The sequence below is a fragment of the Boleophthalmus pectinirostris genome, unplaced genomic scaffold (assembly GCF_026225935.1).
Source record: "Boleophthalmus pectinirostris isolate CB_2022bp ecotype Guang Dong unplaced genomic scaffold, ASM2622593v1 HiC_scaffold_3, whole genome shotgun sequence".
NCBI classification, from domain to species: Eukaryota; Metazoa; Chordata; class Actinopteri; order Gobiiformes; family Gobiidae; genus Boleophthalmus; species Boleophthalmus pectinirostris.
In genome coordinates this window covers 16433030-16453382 of record NW_026571299.1, presented here as the reverse complement: position 1 = coordinate 16453382, position 20353 = coordinate 16433030, and the positions used below count along the sequence as shown (strand labels likewise).

Genomic DNA, 20353 nt, shown 5'->3' with positions numbered 1-20353 from the left:
CCACCACTGCCTGGTAGTAATAACGGACACAAAGTAAGATGTGCTATTTTCTGGTAAATTGATTGTAGCTTGGTTTAATTGAGCTTTGTAAAACTCACATAAATGCCCAGTTTCATTATTTGTATTTGTTAGAAACTGAGAGCAAAAAGCTGCTGCTTGCTACTCCATATATTTTCACAAAGGCAGTTTTTTCCAACTCGTAAATTTCCCTCAGTATTAAAGTTATGTTGGCAATTAGATATGCTCCTTTAAAAGTGCACTATGCAACTTCTAAGGTACAGGGTCCGCTACGTGCTTGTCTTCATGGAGATGTTATTTCTTTGCATGAAATGTTCCACAGGAGGGCATTAAACATAAGCCTGATTCATTAGGCGATTTCACTTCCTGGAAACCGTCTGACCTCGCAGCATTAGGATTCGTTCGCTTGACAGTAGGCGGATATTTTTTTTTAATTTAACCAATCGCTGCTATTTGGTCGTGACGTACTGTATGTAATGCGCCAAATCCCGTAGGAAGAAGGGCAATAACATCTTTCCTCTTGATAAAATTCACCAAACATTCTCTTTGTTGCGACTTTAAATCCTTGATCTCGGGAATCTTTGCCAACACAGAATGTACGGCTTCATCTACATTAATCTCGAGACCGCTTTGTTAACTGTTGTGTTGTACCACAAAAGGGACCCAGACAGGTGCTCTGTTTGACATCATGGCTTCACAGTTCTTCGCTGATTGTCCGATGCGTTGTTCTACAACTTCCCAGGTTCTTGCAAATTGTCTATTGTATTTTGATTCTTGACCTAGTTGCTGGAGAGAAACGAAATTGAGTGTAGGCACTAGGTGGCTCCAACCTGGCTACAAAAACATATGTGCCTTGCCTTTTTTTTTTTTCAATTACAGGTGTTTCGTAGCTCAAAAATACCTTGAAAAACTAAATTCTTATCATGTGCAAGCTTGCGTCTCCATAGATTTCACCATTAACTCCATTATGATGACCAAATTTATTCTATACTGTGGAATAAACAAGGAAAAACAGTAGTATCTCCATGGAAACAAGCAGGTGATGGACCCCCCCACCTGAAAAACAGTTATCAACAGAGACACAAATGAAATGTGTTATATACTAGAAAAGCCCCCAGTTGATGATATGTACAATCTGTGATATTTCTCATATAATTTGAGGTCAAATACATAAACATGTTTCCAAAATGAACATATTACAACGCTTAATGAATAGACTCCTGCTTTTTATGCAAATCCTCACACACAACCTCTGTCTGTCAGAAGAAGGTCACTGGTCATCTACGTTTACCACCCCCACTCCCCCTCTCCTCCTCCTCCTCCTCCTCACCCCACCTCCACCCATCCACCCATCCTCTCCTCCAGGTGAAGGCTCCCGACTCTCTCCCCATCCCCTTTCCCATCCTCATCCCCGCGGACCGGCCATCACAGCTGTCTTGTTAAAAAGACACCGCGCTATGTATGTGATTTACACCTATACCCCTGCACATTCTGCCCTTCACGCGGTGTGGCCCCCAAATTAGGCCATCAAAGTCATTTCAAAGATTGTTAAAAGGTAAGAATCTCCACGTACCAGAGCCTAGGAACCGACTTAAAAGCGCTCTTATAAATCAGTTGTATAGTTTGGCCTTAATGTGATTAGACCATTCCTCTGGCAGCAATAGGCGTATAGCATCGGTCCCAGGTCTCCATCTCCCCTTTGGCTCTTTACTAAGCACTAAACCTGGCTCTCCCTCCTCCCCCCGCCCTCCCATCGCCGCACCTCCATCTGAAATTATAATGCCGAGTTGTCCGCGAGTGTGGTTGGGTCTTGCAGAATAGAGCAAAGGGGGGAGAGGGTAGATCGCCCATGCCTTCCCCTGGTTAATATTTTATAAAGCTTTAATTAAATACAGGCTTCTATCAGGCTCGCGGGGGTTTCATTAAGTATTTGTCGTAAAACGCTGGAATAATGCGGCCCCTGTGCTGTGATATTGCTTCCCCTCTCCGTAGCGCGCTCCCATTTTTATCTGTCGACATCCCCCTCCTCCCCGATCCATCCTGCAGACAAATACAGAGACAGTCGGGGAAAATATACTGCCAGATGCTTTGGTGCTATCAATATTTCAGCTATAATAAAAGAAGTTTCACTGGTTGGGAGTGCGTGAGTTAGAACAATAAAAGGCTTCGCATATTCGCCGTGGTTGTGTGTGATCAGCGTCCTCAGATTCGGCTCGCACAAGGCTGTATATGTAAACAGAACACTTGTAGTAATTATGGTTTTTATGCTATGTTTTTAGGAGTTTTTCAAATCAAAAGTCAAAGAGGTTGTGGTGATTTTACATGAAAATTCATTTGCACACGAGAGATCCTATGTTTGATTAAAAGTGTAGTATGGAACTTTCTGGAGGTGGTGTGTCATCTACAAACTTTTATGGAAATTGAAAGTTAAAAGCTCACTTTGGAACATTGTCTAGGCAGATCAATATGTTTTATGTCATACTAAAGAACATTTTTAGTCCAAATGGAGCCAGGTTTTGAAGATTCAAGCCTGCAGTAAGCGTGCATACATGGGGGTTTGTCCACTGATCCAAATGTTGGCAGAGTGATTCCAGCTTCCACAGATGATTGTGTGATGATTGTGTCCTTGGGCAAGGCACTTAACCCACCTCACCTCCAATGTCTGTGTACACTTGTGTGTAGCGGGTGAGTGGCTCCTTGATGTAAAGTACTTTGATTATTTTGAAGGGGAAAAGTGCTATATTAAAAAGTGGCCACTTAAAATTTTTACAGTTTACTTTTATTTTTACTCTGTTTTGGCCAAAAAAAAAAAAGTGGCTTTAAATAATCATCATAAATCTGTGGCATGGTAACTGTGGCTAGCACTCATGCCTCACAACAAGAAGGTTCTGGGTTCTAACTCTGGGTCGCCCGGGCGTTTCTGTGTGGAGTTTGCATGTTTCTCCACATGTCTGGATGGGTTTCCTCCGGACGCTCCGGTTTCCCCCATCAACCAAAAACATGCTACATAAATCTCCAGGAAGAATAGCTGATAGATAAGGTCAATTAAACACAATCAATCAATTAAACCTGCCCAGGGACTACAGGTGGAAAGTAACACTCATGCTACATCCTGGTACAAAACATCTCTCCTATTAAGGTTAACTGTACACTGCCCATGTCTCATTAAATAAAACATAGTTGTTATAAAAGCTATAATTCTATTTTGACTTTTATATTTTGGATTGCAAAAATAAACACATAATGTATATTCCATTATATTGGTCTTATACCTCATTTTCCACACCCTTTGCTTGTATAACAAAGACCTAAAAACTACAGTTGCAACCATGCACTGTTGTAAATGAAATGAAAACTGGATTAAAACAGAAATTTATTGTGATCAGTTGTTATATGATTTCTAATGCATGTCTTCCTGGCCAGTAGGGGCGCTCTAGCTTTCCTGCTGCTGTCTATGCTCACAAGAAGAAGGAGGAAGCTTTTGGGAACGGTGTAGTTTGTTGTGTAACTTACTATGGCCTTGGTTTGTACTAAAACATGTTTTATGTTGCTGTAAATAGTAACCTTAACATTTCAGACACAAGGTTAAAGGAGGATGGTGAGTTTTTACTGTCTTAAATATGTGAAAGAGCTTGTAAATATTTGAGTGTGGATATGAATGAAAAGGATCTGGCTTAAATAAAACCAGATTTTCTCGGTTAATCTTTGAAGAAAAAGCGCACAACAGATTAAAAGCACCGTACCTGATTTTTAATGTCTTAAAAATGTGAAAAACAGAACTAGTTCATTTAAAACAATTTGCAATGGTCCAAAGTTAATCCCTACTTACTTTGAATTTGTGAGCACTATTCAGAACTGTCAGACAAAATAATAATAACATACTTTTTATTTGGATGCAGACATTGCAAAGCTATTTTTGACTGTCTTATTTTGACTTTAAGAGCTTCTTATACAATATATTTGTACTGGGGCAAGACATGTTTTGCTTAAATAGTCCTACATGGAAAAAAAACTAAACAAAACAATAAACTTTAAAGCATTTAACCTTCAACTTTACACCTATTTCTCTGTGTTTCTAGATCCACACAGACTCAGACGAAGGCGAGGGGAACATCAAATACACCATCTCGGGTGAAGGCGCCGGGACCATCTTCATTATCGACGAACTGACCGGAGACATCCACGCCACGGCTCGTCTGGACAGGGAGGAGAAGGCTTTCTACACCCTGAGAGCCCAGGCGCGGGACAGGCTCTCCAACGACCCCCTGGAGCCTGAGTCTGAGTTCGTCATCAAGGTGCAGGATATCAATGACAGCGAGCCCAAGTTCCTAGAGGGGCCCTACATCACCAGCGTGGCAGAGCTGTCGCCGATCGGTAAGATAGACACATAAGACATAAATGGGTGCATCTGCTGGTTTGTGGTTTTTGGATGGATTATACTTTGGCATAACAAAACATCACACTCCTTAGCTTAAACATAAAAGTGATATAGTATACAACTTTTCTGAAAAAATAGCAATAAGTGACATTTGTACTCAGTAAATTATGAGAGAAAATGACTTATATAATAACTATGCTTCCATAGTGTAACTAAAACACTGAAATTGGCAGAGATGCTATTTTAGATTTACCTCATAAAATTTCAACAACATCTTTCCAAAAAATATAAAATCACCCAAAGTTTAAAGGTGCATTGTATAACTTTTCTGGTGGAGGGTCTGTCAAATGCTTTTCTCCTTGGAGATGTTATTGCTTTGATGAAGAAAAAACATAATATAATAATTAAACATTTCTATCTTCATGGAGGCCAAACTAGACCAAGTTACAGATCAGATCTGTGGAGAGGAACATCGCTCACAATCAGAATGCCTGTTTTTCTGGGTATTTTTGGGCTACAAAACCACCTGTAATTGAATTAATGTGAGGAAGAGCTGTTTAATGTCACACTGTGGAACATTCTAGATAGAGCAATGCTATGTCTATAAAAACAAACATGAGATGGACCCTCAACTGAAAAGTTACACAGTGCACCTTTAATATCTTTTCTGTCAGCACTGACTGACTGTGGCATTGAAGAATGGGTGAAAAGCAGAGGACAATATTGCCTATGGTGACAATAAATTGCACTTTAATTTAGTAATTTCTATAGCTCTGTTCTATTGCATTTTTTTGAGCAAAAACGCTCAACAATGTACACTATTGATCGAAAGTTTTAGAACACCATACTTTTGCAAGTTTTTGACTGAAAATATTTAGTTATATAGTTTATTTTGTCATTGCTCTCTGAAATGAAAGCATAGAAACAAATAAGCAATTTGATTTAAAAAAAGAAATCATGGAATCAATTTATAGACCAAAACGTATTCTAAACTTTTGACTCATCAAAGTCTCCACCGTTGGCAGATATAACAGCTGGACACACTCGTGGCATACTTTTTACAATAGAAATCAAATATTCTTCATAAAGTTCTTCCCAAGTTTGTTGCAGATGTTCCCATAAATGTGTGGCACTTGTAGGTTGCTTGGCTTTGACTCTTTTGTCCAGTTCATCCCAAAACCAGCTTGATGGGGCTTAAGTCTGGAGACTGTGCTGGCCACTCCATGTTTTCAAGCTCACCATCTTGTTCTTTTTTCCTGGGGTAGTTTTGGCAGAGCTTGGACTTGTATTTTGTATCTTTTATTTTATTTTTTTAACCTCTCTCTGTTCACTACTTACCTTAGTACTTTTTCAAGCTCTTCATTGGACTTGCATGACTTGAATTGCAATAAATAACTGGGAAAAATTAGGGTGTTCTAAAACTTTTGACTGGCAGTGTAGATTCTTACTGCATGTTGATAGAGCCTATAATTTTAGGGATACTGACCATAAATCAGCTCAAAACATCAATATGTGAAAAGACAGTTCCATAGTGAATTCTACTACAGCATTGTCACCTGCCTCATGTCCATATCAACACTGTTGGTACATATTATCAGAATTTTTATTTGGTCTTGGTGGAGATTTTAGGCTGCTAAATACTCCTTACTTCATTCATTCAAAAGTATTCTGAGTTTTTAGAGTGATACATCTATTTAGCAGTGTGACTCAGCAGGTTATCAGGTTGTTCCATTCTCTTTGTTTACTCTTTTATTTTGCTTTCGCTAATGTACCCAATATTTTTGACATTCATTCTGACCAGTAAAGCCATGAGCTCTTTAGACTAAAACACAGACTCTTTAGAAAACCAGCGCATCAAATGAACCCGGCTGATTAGTCTATTATTGTGTTCAGAACATTGAAAGTCTAGACTACCATATATTGCAGTAAGTGAAGTGAGTTGTACTTTAAAATATACCAGGAGGAGCACAGAGCTGAAATAAACTTCCCCTATGTGAAAATTGAGAAGCAGACAGGAGTATGGAGGAAAAAAATGTGTATTGGTATTGAGAATTTGAATGAGGAGGTATCATAGTCCAGTCTAGTGCTGCCATAATACTAACATTTCAAACTCAATTTCGAAGGAACAGACTCGCTCGATAGTCATACTAATTTTGAAACCACAGTGATATAAAAAAAAAAAACAATAGAATGCAATTTTCAACAAATTTGGCTTTATATTACCATGTGGTCTTATATCTTTGTAATCCCTCAGTTATTCAGCTAGGTTCCATGTATACTAGTCTATGTGGTCTTTTACTTGTTACGTGATCATTGTAAAGCGATTTAAGAAAGGTTAAACGTCCTATATTACACAAAATTTACTTTTATGAGCTTTTAGCCATGTTAGAATGTTGTCCCCTCCTCAAAAACAGACCTGGAGCTGTGTTTTGTGTCATTCACACGTTTGACTAATCCTTTATTATTAGTCTGTCTACATCCCTGAAGCTCAAAATGCTCTCTTCCACCTTGCGATGTCATGCAGTGGTAGTTTTCAAGTTAACAGCTTCCTTTTACCTATAGTTCAGTAGAGTTTGGCAATTCCAGGGCAGAAATGATCCAAATGAGTCTCGTAAAGTTGTATGGAGCTTAGAAACACAGTGGAGCACTTCCTGACATCGCAAGGTGGTACTGAGTGTTTTCTGTTTGGGAGAAGAACTCATCCTAAATATTAGACATAGACAAAGTTTATTTATCCACAAAGGAAATTATTTCGACCCAGTAGCTCACACATCACAATATAATATAATAAAAAAGAGAAAAACTAATAATACATGGTAATAATAAATTCTAATTAAGTAGCAAAAAATATAGCAAGAGACAAGTGTCAAATAAGACAAAATTATATAAATGTAATTGCACAAGTCAGAATAAAATAGAAAAATAAGTATAATAATAAATATAAAATCACAGCTTTGTACAAGAGGTCAGAGGAAAACCGAGCAACAATGATATGATGATTGACAGGACATAGGGTTATCTGTTTTTTAAGGGTGAGTTGTACAGTTGTAGGGAGTATTATCCGTTACATAATGGTGAGTTGTTGTACAGTTGTAGGGAGTATTATCTTGTTACAAGGGTGAGTTGTTGTACAGTTGTAGGGAGTATTATCTTGTTACACAAGGGTGAGTTGTTGTACAGTTGTAGGGAGTATTATCGTTACATAAGGGTGATTGTTGTACAGTTGTAGGGAGTATTATTGTTACATAAGGTGAGTTGTTGTACAGTTGTAGGGAGTATTATTGTTACATAAGGGTGAGTTGTTGTACAGTTGTAGGGAGTATTATTGTTACATAAGGGTGAGTTGTTGTACAGTTGTAGGGAGTATTATTGTACATGTACGTGAGTGTTGTACAGTTGTAGGAGTATTATCCGTTACATAAGGTGAGTTGTTGTACAGTTGTAGGGAGTATTATTGTTACATAAGGGTGAGTTGTTGTACAGTTGTAGGGAGTATTATTGTTACATAAGGGTGAGTTGTTGTACAGTTGTAGGAGTATTACTTGTTACATAAGGGTGAGTTGTTGTACAGTTGTAGGGAGTATTGTTACATAGTTGTTGTACAGTGTAGGGAGTATTGTTACATATTACAGTTGTAGGGTTATTGTTACATAGTGAGTGTTGTACAGTTGTAGGGAGTATTATTGTTATACATAAGGGTGAGTTGTTGTACAGTTGTAGGGAGTATTATCTGTTACATAGGGTGAGTTGTTGTAGTTGTAGGAGTTGTTACATGTATTGTTGTACAGGTGAGTTACATTGTTGTTTACAGTTGTAGGGAGTATTATTGTTACATAAGGTGATTGTTGTACAGTTGTAGGGAGTATTATCTGTTACATAAGGGTGAGTTGTTGTACAGTTGTAGGGAGTATTATATGTTACATAAGGTGAGTTGTTGTACAGTTGTAGGGAGTATTATGTTACATAAGGGTGAGTTGTTGTACAGTTGTAGGGAGTATTATGTTACATAAGGGTGAGTTGTTGTACAGTTGTAGGGAGTATTACTTGTTACATAAGGTGAGTTGTACAGTTGTAGGAGTATGTTACATAAGGTGAGTTGTACAGTTGTAGGAGTATTATGTTACATAAGGGTGAGTTTGTACAGTTGTAGGGAGTATTATTTGTTACATAAGGGTGAGTTGTTGTACAGTTGTAGGGAGTATTATCCGTTACATAAGGGTGACTTGTTGTACAGTTGTAGGGAGTATTATATGTTACATAAGGGTGAGTTGTACAGTTGTATGGAGTATGGTATGAATGTAGTCCTGTATCTCTCACTGTTTGAGCAGAGCTGTAGGAGAAGGAGCTCCTGTAGAGCCCTGCACTTCCGCGGGACCTGATGCAAAACAGTACGGCACGGGACACATTTTGAAAGCTCACTGCAGGTGTAGGCGGGACTGCACAGTGCAGGAGCGAGCGGGTGGGATGATAAACTACAGTCCCGCAAAACTAAATATGAGTGTAAAGTAAAATGTACAAATGATTCACGTTAGCCTATCATACATCATTTGTGCTGGATATTTTATTTGGCATTTATAAAAACATTTCAAGAAGCCTAAACTTGCAGATGTGGTCTAATCTTGCGCAAATTCTTTTCCACTTCTCCGTGTTTGATAGAGCTTAAAAAAGCGAAAGTCCCCATCTTGCAGGATTTGCGGGTGGAAGCTGGAATGTAAATTACAATTCTTTGCGGGCGTGGGCAGGAGTAGGACTGAAAATTCTGTCCCGCGCAGACCTCTACTCCTCTGTCCGTCTAACCTGGTGCAGTGGGTGAGCAGGAAATATGCAGGATTTTATGATGAGGAAATAACAACATAGACCAGAAAATAGTGTAATATGGGCCTTTAATATCTGCCCTGTGGATGTGATTTTTTAAATTATTGATAACCTGCTAAAATGTATCTAGTTCCGTTGTTACTTTTAGCACTGATAAATATCATATTTTTCGATACGTTTGACAACCCTAATCCAGTCTGGACATTTCAAGACATCCTCCCATACAAAACAAACAACACAAAGCATAGGGCAGAAAAAAAGCTGTTAGAGTGATAGCCGTAGTCCCAGATGAGCTGTGTGGCGATGCTGTGACACTTGGTTATGAAGGGAATGATGGAAGGCGGAAGCGTCTGGGGAGAGGGGAGGCGAGCAGGGGCGATGGTGGCGATGGCGGCGGTGGCGGCGGTGGGAGGGGGAGGTTAAGAGGAGAGGTGCTTCACAGGAGTAGATAATGCTGAGTGGAGTGCACAATTTTTGATGCAAGCTTTTGACACGGAAAAAAACGCTGCACTTTTAATCTCCACAAACAGATTTATTTATTTTTTATTACGTTGCTATGTTGGAGGCGTCTGCTTAACATTCCCAGCTCAGTGGAAGAGACAGGTGAGTGAGGGCGTCGGGGGGCTCATTAGCATAGTATTAAAGTCAGGAGCTTGTGTTGCTAGAGTTTCCGTTGTGCTGTTAAAGGGAGTGATTAAGAGGTATCACAAACACACAAACAAGTTAGAAAAATGTGTTTGTTAAATGGAGATTAGGGTTGTCAGAAGTATTGACGATCAGATACTAATCGATTCGAGCTAGGGCTGGGCGATATGGATCAAAAAATATATCTCGATATATTTTGCTATATCTCGATATACGATATATATCTCGATATATGTTCAAGAAAAAATAACCCCCTAAAACTGAAAACTGCAAAAACAAGTATGCCAAATTCCACAAGGTCCTTTTTTTTAAAAAAAATTTAAGTGTAAGAGGTCGGCAGATCATATAGGAACATTTAAGATTACAAAAAACCCTAATTACATAAATAATAATTTAACTGTAAAATAAAAAGAAATAATACATATTTCCTTCTTTTCATTCATAAATAAAACAACTCAACACAAGCTCATCTTTGTATTAACTCTGTTATCCAGACCAGAACCAGAACCATGAGCTCATTTAGCAGAAGAAGCTCAGGATGTTCCTTATTTTAATAGATCCATGTTATTATCCAGCAGTAAGGAGCTGTGAGGTTTCCCACAATCCACTGCAGATCAAACCCAACGATTCCAAACACTATTGTACAAGTGACACTGCAACAGATTAATTAAAATCTTCTGCATAAATAAACTTTACATTGCTAAACTTTACAAGATATAAAGCATAACGACTCTAGAGCCACATCAGCCCGTTTGAGATAATAATGTGTTTAATGCAGTTTTGCGCACGTGTGTTTACATTTTACAGAAACGAAACTTAAGCGCAGCTCAGCTTGTTTAGCTTCTTTCGGGCTGAAGGACGCGACTCGGTGGAATATGAGGATGTGCCGCTGATGGTTTTGTCTGTAAATGGTGGAAAAGGTTCGTGGTGCTTGAAGCTTTTCACTGGCACCAACTTTCGGCGATAGTGACGAGTGAAGGAGACACGAGCGAACAAAATCAGGGAGGCGGGGGCGCGGAGGCGACGCGGCAGAATTAAAATTAAATATAAGCATTATATCGATATATACGATATGTCAGAATTCAAATCGAGTTTAAAAACTATCTCGATATATTTAAAATATCGCGATATCGCCCACCCCTAATTCGAGCCTTGTGCCGATAGGACATTTTAAGTGTGATATATCAGTGAAGAAAATATAAACAATAAAGGATAATATTGAAGGTCATTTATGCTATCAATACAACCCTAAAAACGATTCTAAATACATGACCTGCAATAAATAAATGGCAAAATGAGACAGTAGTTTGTATCTTTAATGACTCAAAACTGTTATTTATTCAACAATCTACATCTCATACTTTATCGTAGTTCAGAAAAATATAAATAAATATACTGAAACAGCTTATCAAAACTAGTATAACTGGACTAAGGGAGTGTGATGTCACCCTTAGCGTTTGGTCCAGTCAAATGAAGCTCATGAGGCGAGCAGTTAAAGGGGAGAATTTGGAGGCGAATTCCATATTAAGAATGTGAATTTATTTTATGGGTAAAATAGAGAAATAAAAACACCAGGGTCATGTGGATGGGTTAGTATGAACAGATTAAAACCCCTCTCTCTGTAACGGCAAAGAGAGGGGTCACTTCTATTTAGAACGTGGGAGCTATGGCAGGTTAGCTATGGCCATTTATAAAAAATATAAATGCTGATAATAAATTCAAAATAAGCAGCAAAAATATCAAGGGTCTGGTGCCAAATAAGACAAAAGTATCTCTACTAAACTTACATCATCACTTGTGTCTCCACTACAGCCTTGGGACACACAGTTGGACCACACTTTGTAGGATATGGTGCTCCTCACTAAAGCAATATGTTTCAGTTATATCAGCAGGTCTTTCAATAGACTGGAACTGTATTATGTCTTTGGAGGAGCCAAGTATCTCTACCATTTTCTCAGTACAATGTCTGCATGCTCTTAAAAGTAGGTCATAGTTTATGTAGCCTGTGCACTTGATGCTTTCACAAAATACAATCACAGCTTACTTAACCTGGGTCACCAGAGCCTTAACCTACAGAGAGAAAACACACACGTTTTTCCAGTATATGGACAGACCATGTCTCATGTGAAAGTTCAGAGCCTCCAGATTTCCCTCCCTGAGCTGCAGAGGCTGCACTAGCACTGTTCGTTACTGGCTGCAGGCGCTGGGGTTTAGGGAGTGACCATTCAGATCCGAAAGAGTTCCTTTCAGGATTGTAGCTTTTATGGAGTGATTTGTAAAAATGCACTATGTAGTATATTTGATTATGTGGCTCTTTGAGATTGAATGTGTAGAATTTGCAGTGTGGTGTGTGTGTGCGTGTGTGTGTGTCTCTGTGTGTGTGTGGAGGCTTGGTTAGAATAGGATGCACCATCCCTTTTTGGATCCTGATTGGAATTAATTCTTGCTTCCTCAGCATGATCCCAACCATGGGCATTTCTGCCTACACTGCTTTCAAAGAATGAATAGGTGGGTGTGTGTATGCGCATGTGTAAGTGTGTCTGTGTGTACTCGTGTGTTGTTGGATAAATGGAGGGCAAAAAAACAAAAAAAAAAAAGACTATAGGGTAGGAATTTTTGTATCAATATGAACAAAAAATTAACATCTAGCCTTCAAATTTGAAAATGATAGTTAGTATTGATAATTTCAGAAAACAAAACTAAGTAAGGTTGCAAATTTCAAAGTTACCATTTTTGTTGAGGTACAGTGTAGTACTTTTGGAAATATTACATTGTAAACTATCAATCATGTATAATATATAAAAATATATATTGTAGATCAAATCAAATGTTTATTATGTAAAATTCCTGTGCCCTTGACTCAACCATTATCTAAAACCAAAGATTGTCAAATAAATCATTGCTGAAGTGTGCTGTTAGCATGCTAGTTGTTTTTGGTATTACCGCGAAGGCTGAACTCCGCTCTGACCTCAGAACGTTGTGAAATGCACTCATAAACACGGCAAACAATGCTTGGAATGCATAAGGTATTTGAGGAATAACTTGAGCCACTCTCCAAAATTAAATTGTTCTTCATGTTTTATGTCTCATGAGAGACAGTAAAAATCACAGTAAACACCACACCAGACTAATCATCTAATATTGAACCAAACCCCCACAAAACGCCCCCCAAAATAAAACAAAGCCCCTGTATTTATGCAACGCTCTTCACCAGCTGTCAGTGCTATACTCCTCCAATACACTGTACTTAAGCTCTGAAGTACTAACATGCACAGTAAATGTCCGCTAATGTGCCCTTAATAGCAGCGACCTCTCCACTCGGGGCCACTCCACCTTGTTCAACCCGATCACGCCGCAGCCAAATTAGCTCCGACTAAACGAGAGCGCACTTCATGTTTTATACATACATACTCGACTAATGAGCTAACAGCGAGTGCTTAGTCAACCATTCCCCATGCTAGGTCATCCATCCCTTTGTATGCGGCGTCCAGTCCACCGCTATGCCTATGCTTGGTGTTTTTCTTTAGCGGGAGAAGGTCAAAAGTGTGGTGACAAAAAGTGGCAGAAATGAAAAGGGAGTCGAACACAAGGGACCGTCTTGACACATGCCACTCACAAACGGAGACTTTTTAAAAATACGAGTCTGATGGAGTTGACAGCGAAAGTGAACCCGGGGAAAGATGTCTCAATATGGTTTGGAGATTTCTGAGTAGAATCTTATTTGCTGGCTTTAAGGTCCTATATTACACAAAACTGACTCTTTTCCAAAGCTCAAAATGCTCTGTTCCACATTGTGATGTCATGAAGGGGTTGTTTTTGTGTATACAGCTACCTTTTACCTTTAGTTCAGTAGCGATTGACAACTCCAGAACTGAATTTACCCAAATGATTCTAGTGAAGGTGTAAGGAGTTTTAAAACTCAGTGGAGCACTTCCTCGATTACCACATGACATCACAAAGTGGAGCAGAGGATTTTCCGTCTGAGAGAAGAACTCAGGTTTTATCACAAATTGTGGAAGTTCCAAATAAGAGCCAGGTTTGTGGAGATGCAAGCCTTCTCACAGTAAGGATGTTTATCAAAGGCTACATTCAGACTGCAGCCTGAAGAGACCCAAATCAGATTTTTTCGCCTTTATGTGACCTGTATCTGATCTTTTAATGACAGTCTAAATGACACAGATCAATTTTTTTTTTCTTCCAAATGCGACCCAGGCCACTTGGATATGTGCTCCTAAAACCGGTACATATTTAATCATTTGACATGCAACTTTAGTCTGAACAGCCAGGTCACATTCATCCCACCTACACGTCAGGCTCGGAGTCTCGTCAATGGAGGGAAAGGGAGGTTAGCGAGTTCATTAATATTTGGGGGGATCGCTGGATTCAGGCCAAATTGGAGGTGTCTTATCGGAAGTGGGAGGATTTTTTAAATCATTGCCAAAGAAATGTCCGAGTGCGGCTACAGGCAGTCCTGGCTACAGTATCAACAAAAAAATAAAGAGCCTGCGAGCCAAACACAACGAGGCTAAAGACTCAAACAAACAAAATGGCCGTGGACCCGTGGACCGTAACCTGTCCATTTTACAAAGAACTGGACCGTATTTTGGGAGACAAGCCCAGCGTTTAGGCTACTTCTGTAAACACTGAGCAAGTTCTCTGCGTGTAGCATTGCCGTGTCCTCCAATGCGCATGGGACATGTTTGGGGTGCTTAAAGTTCACACTGGAGACCACATACAAGTCATATTTAATTGGAAATGTGAATGACCTCGCAAAAAAATTGGATTTCACAAAAAAAAAATCTGAATTGAACATTAAACCCTGCAGTCTGAACGAAGCCTAAGTTTTTCACAGCAATAAAAGCAACCAAAACAAAAACAAGTGCTTTATATTTGGCTAAAATGTTACACACTCTGGCTTTAATATAATTTAGTGCAATACATTTTTTTTTTCTTCATTTTATAAACTTTAAAACATATTTAAACAAATGGGAGATACATCATGCAATTTATTTATTTATTTGGTTTATTTATGGACAGTGCACATGAATCAACATTTCTATAACTGTACCAGAATTTGCCTTTTTTTTTAAAAATATATTTTGGTTGTACTTTCATTGATGATTCTTTAGTGAAATGAAACGTTTATGTTCCACTACTTTTGAATAACCTATGTGATCATTTTTTTCTTGTTTGAAAAAGAAATAAAAACTTTTCACTTGCTTCGGAGTTGCAGAGGGAGCCATTGCTTCCAAATGCAAGTTCTGTGTCAGGTCCTGCTTTGCAATATACTGTGGATAAGTTTATTAATTCTCGTAAAGAACAAACTCCAGCTGTAATGTCACAATGCTATATCATTTCCTCTAGTGGCATTCTTACTGCAGGTATTAGTCATTTGCAGATATGTTAAATAGCCACAACCTTTTCCAAGCTCAGGTTTATAAGTTCAGTGCAGGACAGTGCTACAGTGTCCCACCATGAACTTAACTCCACACGCAATAAATCAAAGCCCAGGAGTGTGTCGTTTCTAACCTAACCCAGATCACAATCTCCAGACAATAGTCACTGAATTAGGAACAAGCTTGGGTCCTTAAAAAGACTCATTATAGTTTTGTGTCCTTAGGTTTTCGCTGTATACAGAATGCAACAGGATATCATCAGTCTTACCTGGATAAGTAATGTTTTAATCAAATAAAGTTTTGCATTTTTAAACCCCCAACTTTTAGCCAAAAAAATATTACAATAAAATAATTTTGCTTGATGATTTATTTATTATTTTTTCATTTTGGAGGATTTTATTGCTCTCAACTTAGACAAAACATGCGTCCTTACTGTGAGCAGGCAGGCCTTTTCACAAACCTGACTCTTTTTTGGCCTCATCCTGCCGGTTTCCATAGAAATACACAATACTATCTCCTCCTATCATGAACAGTGTTCCGAAGCATGATTTTAACTTTCTATTTCCATCATAACGGTCACACGCCACCTTTAAAAAGTTACATGGTGTTGCTTTAAATTACAATATGTATCTAAAAGTAATATTTAAAAAGCCATCATTGAGCAATATATTTTTATTTGTATCATCACATTTTTTTTTATTTTTTTCTATTTTCTTTTCTCAGCAATAAAACATTTAGGCCATATCAGCCTTATTATTATTTTCTGCACTATCATTGAATTGAACTGTCATTGAATGGTCTATTTTTGAACTTTTTTCACAAATAAACCGCACCAGACTTTAAAAACAAAACACAACAGTTAGATGGGTCAGTCGCACTTTGTTTGGCGCGTTCACGGTGACTCTGGGCTTTGTTCAGTTGTGGCGTGTAGGGAGGGTGCTGTCTGGGACTGGATTGTTGACTGTTCGCAGTGACTCAGTTGTTCAGTTGTAGCTAGAAGTGGCACATTGCACTCGCTTTTTCGTTTCGTTCCTCCATTCCGTTCCTCGTCCGCGTGGAGTGATGAGTGCGGCTGTGGGTGTTTTTCGCCGTGCGGTCACTCTCTTCTCAGTGCGTGTTTGCGTTCGCTGCGGGTGGTGCGGCTTTGTAATTTACTGAAGTCGTGCTGGGACACCCGAGTGGATTCGTGTATAGGGCGCTCTGGATTGCGGCGCTCGCGGTCGTTTTTTGATGGGGTTGGAGGCTTTTGAACGCGCTCTATTGTGCGGGAAATAAGGTACACAGTTTTCTGATCTATGTTATGATGTTCCTTCATAAAAAATGTGCCTGGAGTTTTTTTTCATTAACACGTTTGATACACGCCAACCTTGCATATTTAGGCTGAGATCTTCTCTCAATCAGAAAATACTGTTCTACTTTGCGATGTCATGTGATAATACAGGAAGTGCGCCACTGTGCTTTTAAAATCCATGCACCTTCACTAGAATCATTTGGATGATTTCGGCCCTGTAATTGCCAATCTCTACTAAACTAAACGTAAAAGGAGCTGTTAACTTGAAAACTTCCACGTCATGACATCACAAGGTGGAACAGTGCGTTTGAGATTTGGAGATATAGACAAATAACCCAGTCCAAACTCCAGATGTTTTTTTATGAGGTAACATTATAACATGCTTTAAACCTCACAAGAGTAAATTTTGTGTAATATAGGACCTTTAAACAACCTTACTCCGGGCAAGCAACAACATCACCATGGAGACGAGCTGTTTTCTCTCCACGAAACAGGTTTCACAGTGCACCTTTAAGTATGAATCCATCTCTCCATCCATCCTGTTTGGTGAGAGACAGGTTGCGCATATTGGCCACAGTGCCTCTATGCTCGCAGTGTTGTTTTATAGCCAACACAGCTCTGCTCTTTGGAGGGAAGAAAAACCATAATAGTAGCAAAGTAATCAGGAGTGTGCTGCCGAAAGCATATTTTTATACTTATCACTCCTGTCATGTCTCCCAATGCACTCTTTTGTCATAGTTTTTACAGCCTCCTGCTCCTAATCCTGCCTGTGTCTGCTGCACTGTGTGTCTGTCTCTCCGCTTCAAATCAGAGACCAAAAATAACGCTTGTGTACGTTTGGTTTTTCAAGGCTGGTTAAGATGGCAAAAAAGAAGAGAGGGAGAGAGAGAGTAAGAAACAGAAATGAAGAGGATAATGGAAGGTAATGGTTGACAGGAATGGTTAAAGGAACTGTGTTATACAAAATTGGCTCTTTTGTGAGGTTTAAGGCACGTTAGAATGTTTATTAACTCCTCAGAAACATACCTGGAGTTGTGTTTCATTCACACATGTTTGAGTAACCTTTTATTATTAGTCTGTGTAATATGGGGGGCCCTTTGATGAAATTGGTTGTTGGAATCCTACACAGAATGTTGGTGAAGAAAAAGTTTGCTAAGAGGGCGCTAGAATACAATGGTGGTAGTATGCTTAGACTTAAACAAACTTTATTGATCCATAAGGGAAATTACTTTGACACTGTAACTCATACATTACAATATATTATAATAATGAAGAGTAAAGAAATATAAATGGTAATGATAAATTGTAAATAAGTTGCAAAAAAGAAAGCAAGAGACATAAGACATAATTATATAAATGTAAATGTATGAGTCAAAATAAAATAGAAAGATAAGTAATAAAATATAAAATCACAGCTTTATACAAGAGGTCATAAGAGGATAGAGCAACAATGATATGATGATTGTCAGGACATAGGGTTATCCGGTACATAAGGGTGAGTTGTTGTACAGTTGTAGGGAGTATTATCTGTTACATAAGGGTGAGTTGTTGTACAGTACAGTGTGGAGTATGATATGACTGTTGACCTGTATCTCTCACTGTTTGAGCGGAGCTACAGGAGCCTGTTGGAGAAGGAGATCCTCTGTCCCTCTATAGTCTGGTGCAGTGGGTGAGCAGGAGTGTCCATGATGTAGAGCAGTTTGTCCAGGGTCCTCGTGTCCCTCACTGTGACAAATGTCTCCAGCTCACAGCCGATCACATGACCAGCTTTACAGATCAGTTTGTTAATCCACCCAATGTCCCTTTTACTGGTGCTGTCCCCCCAGCAGACCACAGTGAAGTACAGGGCACTGGCCACCACAGACGGGTAGAAGATCTCCAGCAACTTGCCGCACACATTGAAAGACCTGAGCTGAGTCTACTTATGTCCTTCTTGTACACAGCATTAGAGTTGTCCCTCCTGTCCAGTTTGTCGCTCACCTGGACGCCCAGGTACTTGTAGAAGTCCACTATTTCTACCTCATGGCTGTGGATGGTGATGGACTCCACAGGTCTTGTGCACTGTTCATGTATTATTCATTCACTCCACAGCTGCAAGTGCCCTGAGGCACACTGAGGGAAGCAAGGCTGCCAATCTGTGCCATCAGTCCCTCTAAGCACCAACACACACACCACATTCATACTATGCAATTTGGGTGCCTTGCTTGCGGACACAATGACCCCACTGTGTCACCTTGATCTCTCAGCGGCCTCCGATCCAAATACTAAACAGGCTGCTTAGCTTCTGAAATCTGACGAGATCAGGCTGTTCTGTGTGTGAGGCTTACATGTAAATACTTTATGATTAGATCAACAACATTATTTAATGTTCAGATATGGTTAGGCAACTAGGAACTACATTCTTGATTTGGATCAGTCTGCAATGAAGAAATGAAATGAAATGAATGCAAGTCAATGCAATGTCCCCAAGAAGCATGTGTGAAAAGTTGCATGGTGCACCTTTAAGCTGTTGACGGATGATACATACAATCTTTATCTACCTCTTTTGATTTAGTTTTACTATACTTCAAATGAAAACAAGCACAAGCACAGGCCAATGCAAATCTTCACAATTATTTTTTTTTCTACCAATCATTTCCGTTATTCACATACCTCATGTATTGACATAGTTGGAATAGTTAATACAGTACATTAGTGTTCACTCAATAAGAATACAACACCCTTATATGTATATGTCATTTTTCTCCAAAACATGTATATAATTCATCAGATCATTATATTTTCTGATCTGGAATGGGAAAACATGTCTAGAAGATGAATGAATGACCACACTAGTGATCCTGTGTTATTCCAATAGCATACTGTACTTGATTGATTGCACTGTAACGCTCTGACTGCAAATATCCATTGACCAACAGGACGCAATATTGTTCCACTATAGTTATTGGAAGATAAACTAGTTATGTTTTGTTTTTCCTCTCCCAGTGCGTCCGCCATCAGCAGCTTGAGAAAACAGATGCGTGTGTTGTTGCTCGCTCAAACAAAGTCATTCATCTTTTGTGCAAAGATGCATAATTTTACTTACATACGCGCGCAATGAGCCCCCCATCTGTCCCATATTTGTTTTCTTTCCATTGCACCGAGCTATACTGTAGGCTGCAGGATTCACGGTTCGCAATAACATTTGTTTTGTTGTTTTATATTAAACATGCATTAAAATACAACAAAAACACAACAATAAAACCATATAATACAAAATAAACACAAAATAAATCATACTTGGACTATACAAAGCAAAATAACATGGCCGTACTCACAAAAAATGGGAAAGACAATAAGTAAATATGGTAATAAATACATGGGATGGGCTCAGTGAATTAGATTTTTATCAATTAATTTTTTTGAACAGACTAATGTCTAAAAGTGGAAAAAGAAGACCCCTATGCTAAAAAATATGACTGCATGTTTACACACTCATGCAACAAGTAATTGTATATGCCAGATAAATACGTTTTGTGATTCTTTTTAAAAAAAACAAAAAGCTATTTCTTAACTTTAGTATATGCAACATGCAACAGATATCAGAAATCTGCTTTGGCTCCAAAAATCCATATTGGACAGTAATAAATACAAAATAAATAAATACAAAAAAAGATTTTACATTGTTCATTTAATTATAGTCTTACTTAGTTGACTAAATGCCGTAAGGAGATGCTTACAAGCGGCATTTGCAGTACAATACACATATCGATACTTATTTTATACGTATATACATTGCTATCCGACATTAACCAATACAAAAAAAAATTT

General features: G+C 38.7%; 1 protein-coding gene across 1 annotated transcript in view; it reads left to right on the top strand.

Moving 5' to 3' along the window:
* LOC110173763 (cadherin-22) overlaps window positions 1-20353 on the top strand; it is a 202901-nt gene that overhangs the window by 21344 nt on the left and 161204 nt on the right. Inside the window, exon 2 of the mRNA XM_020939773.2 lies at window positions 4098-4392. Within this exon, the coding sequence (XP_020795432.2) occupies window positions 4098-4392 (295 nt within the window). The remainder of the gene's footprint in view (window positions 1-4097; window positions 4393-20353) is intronic.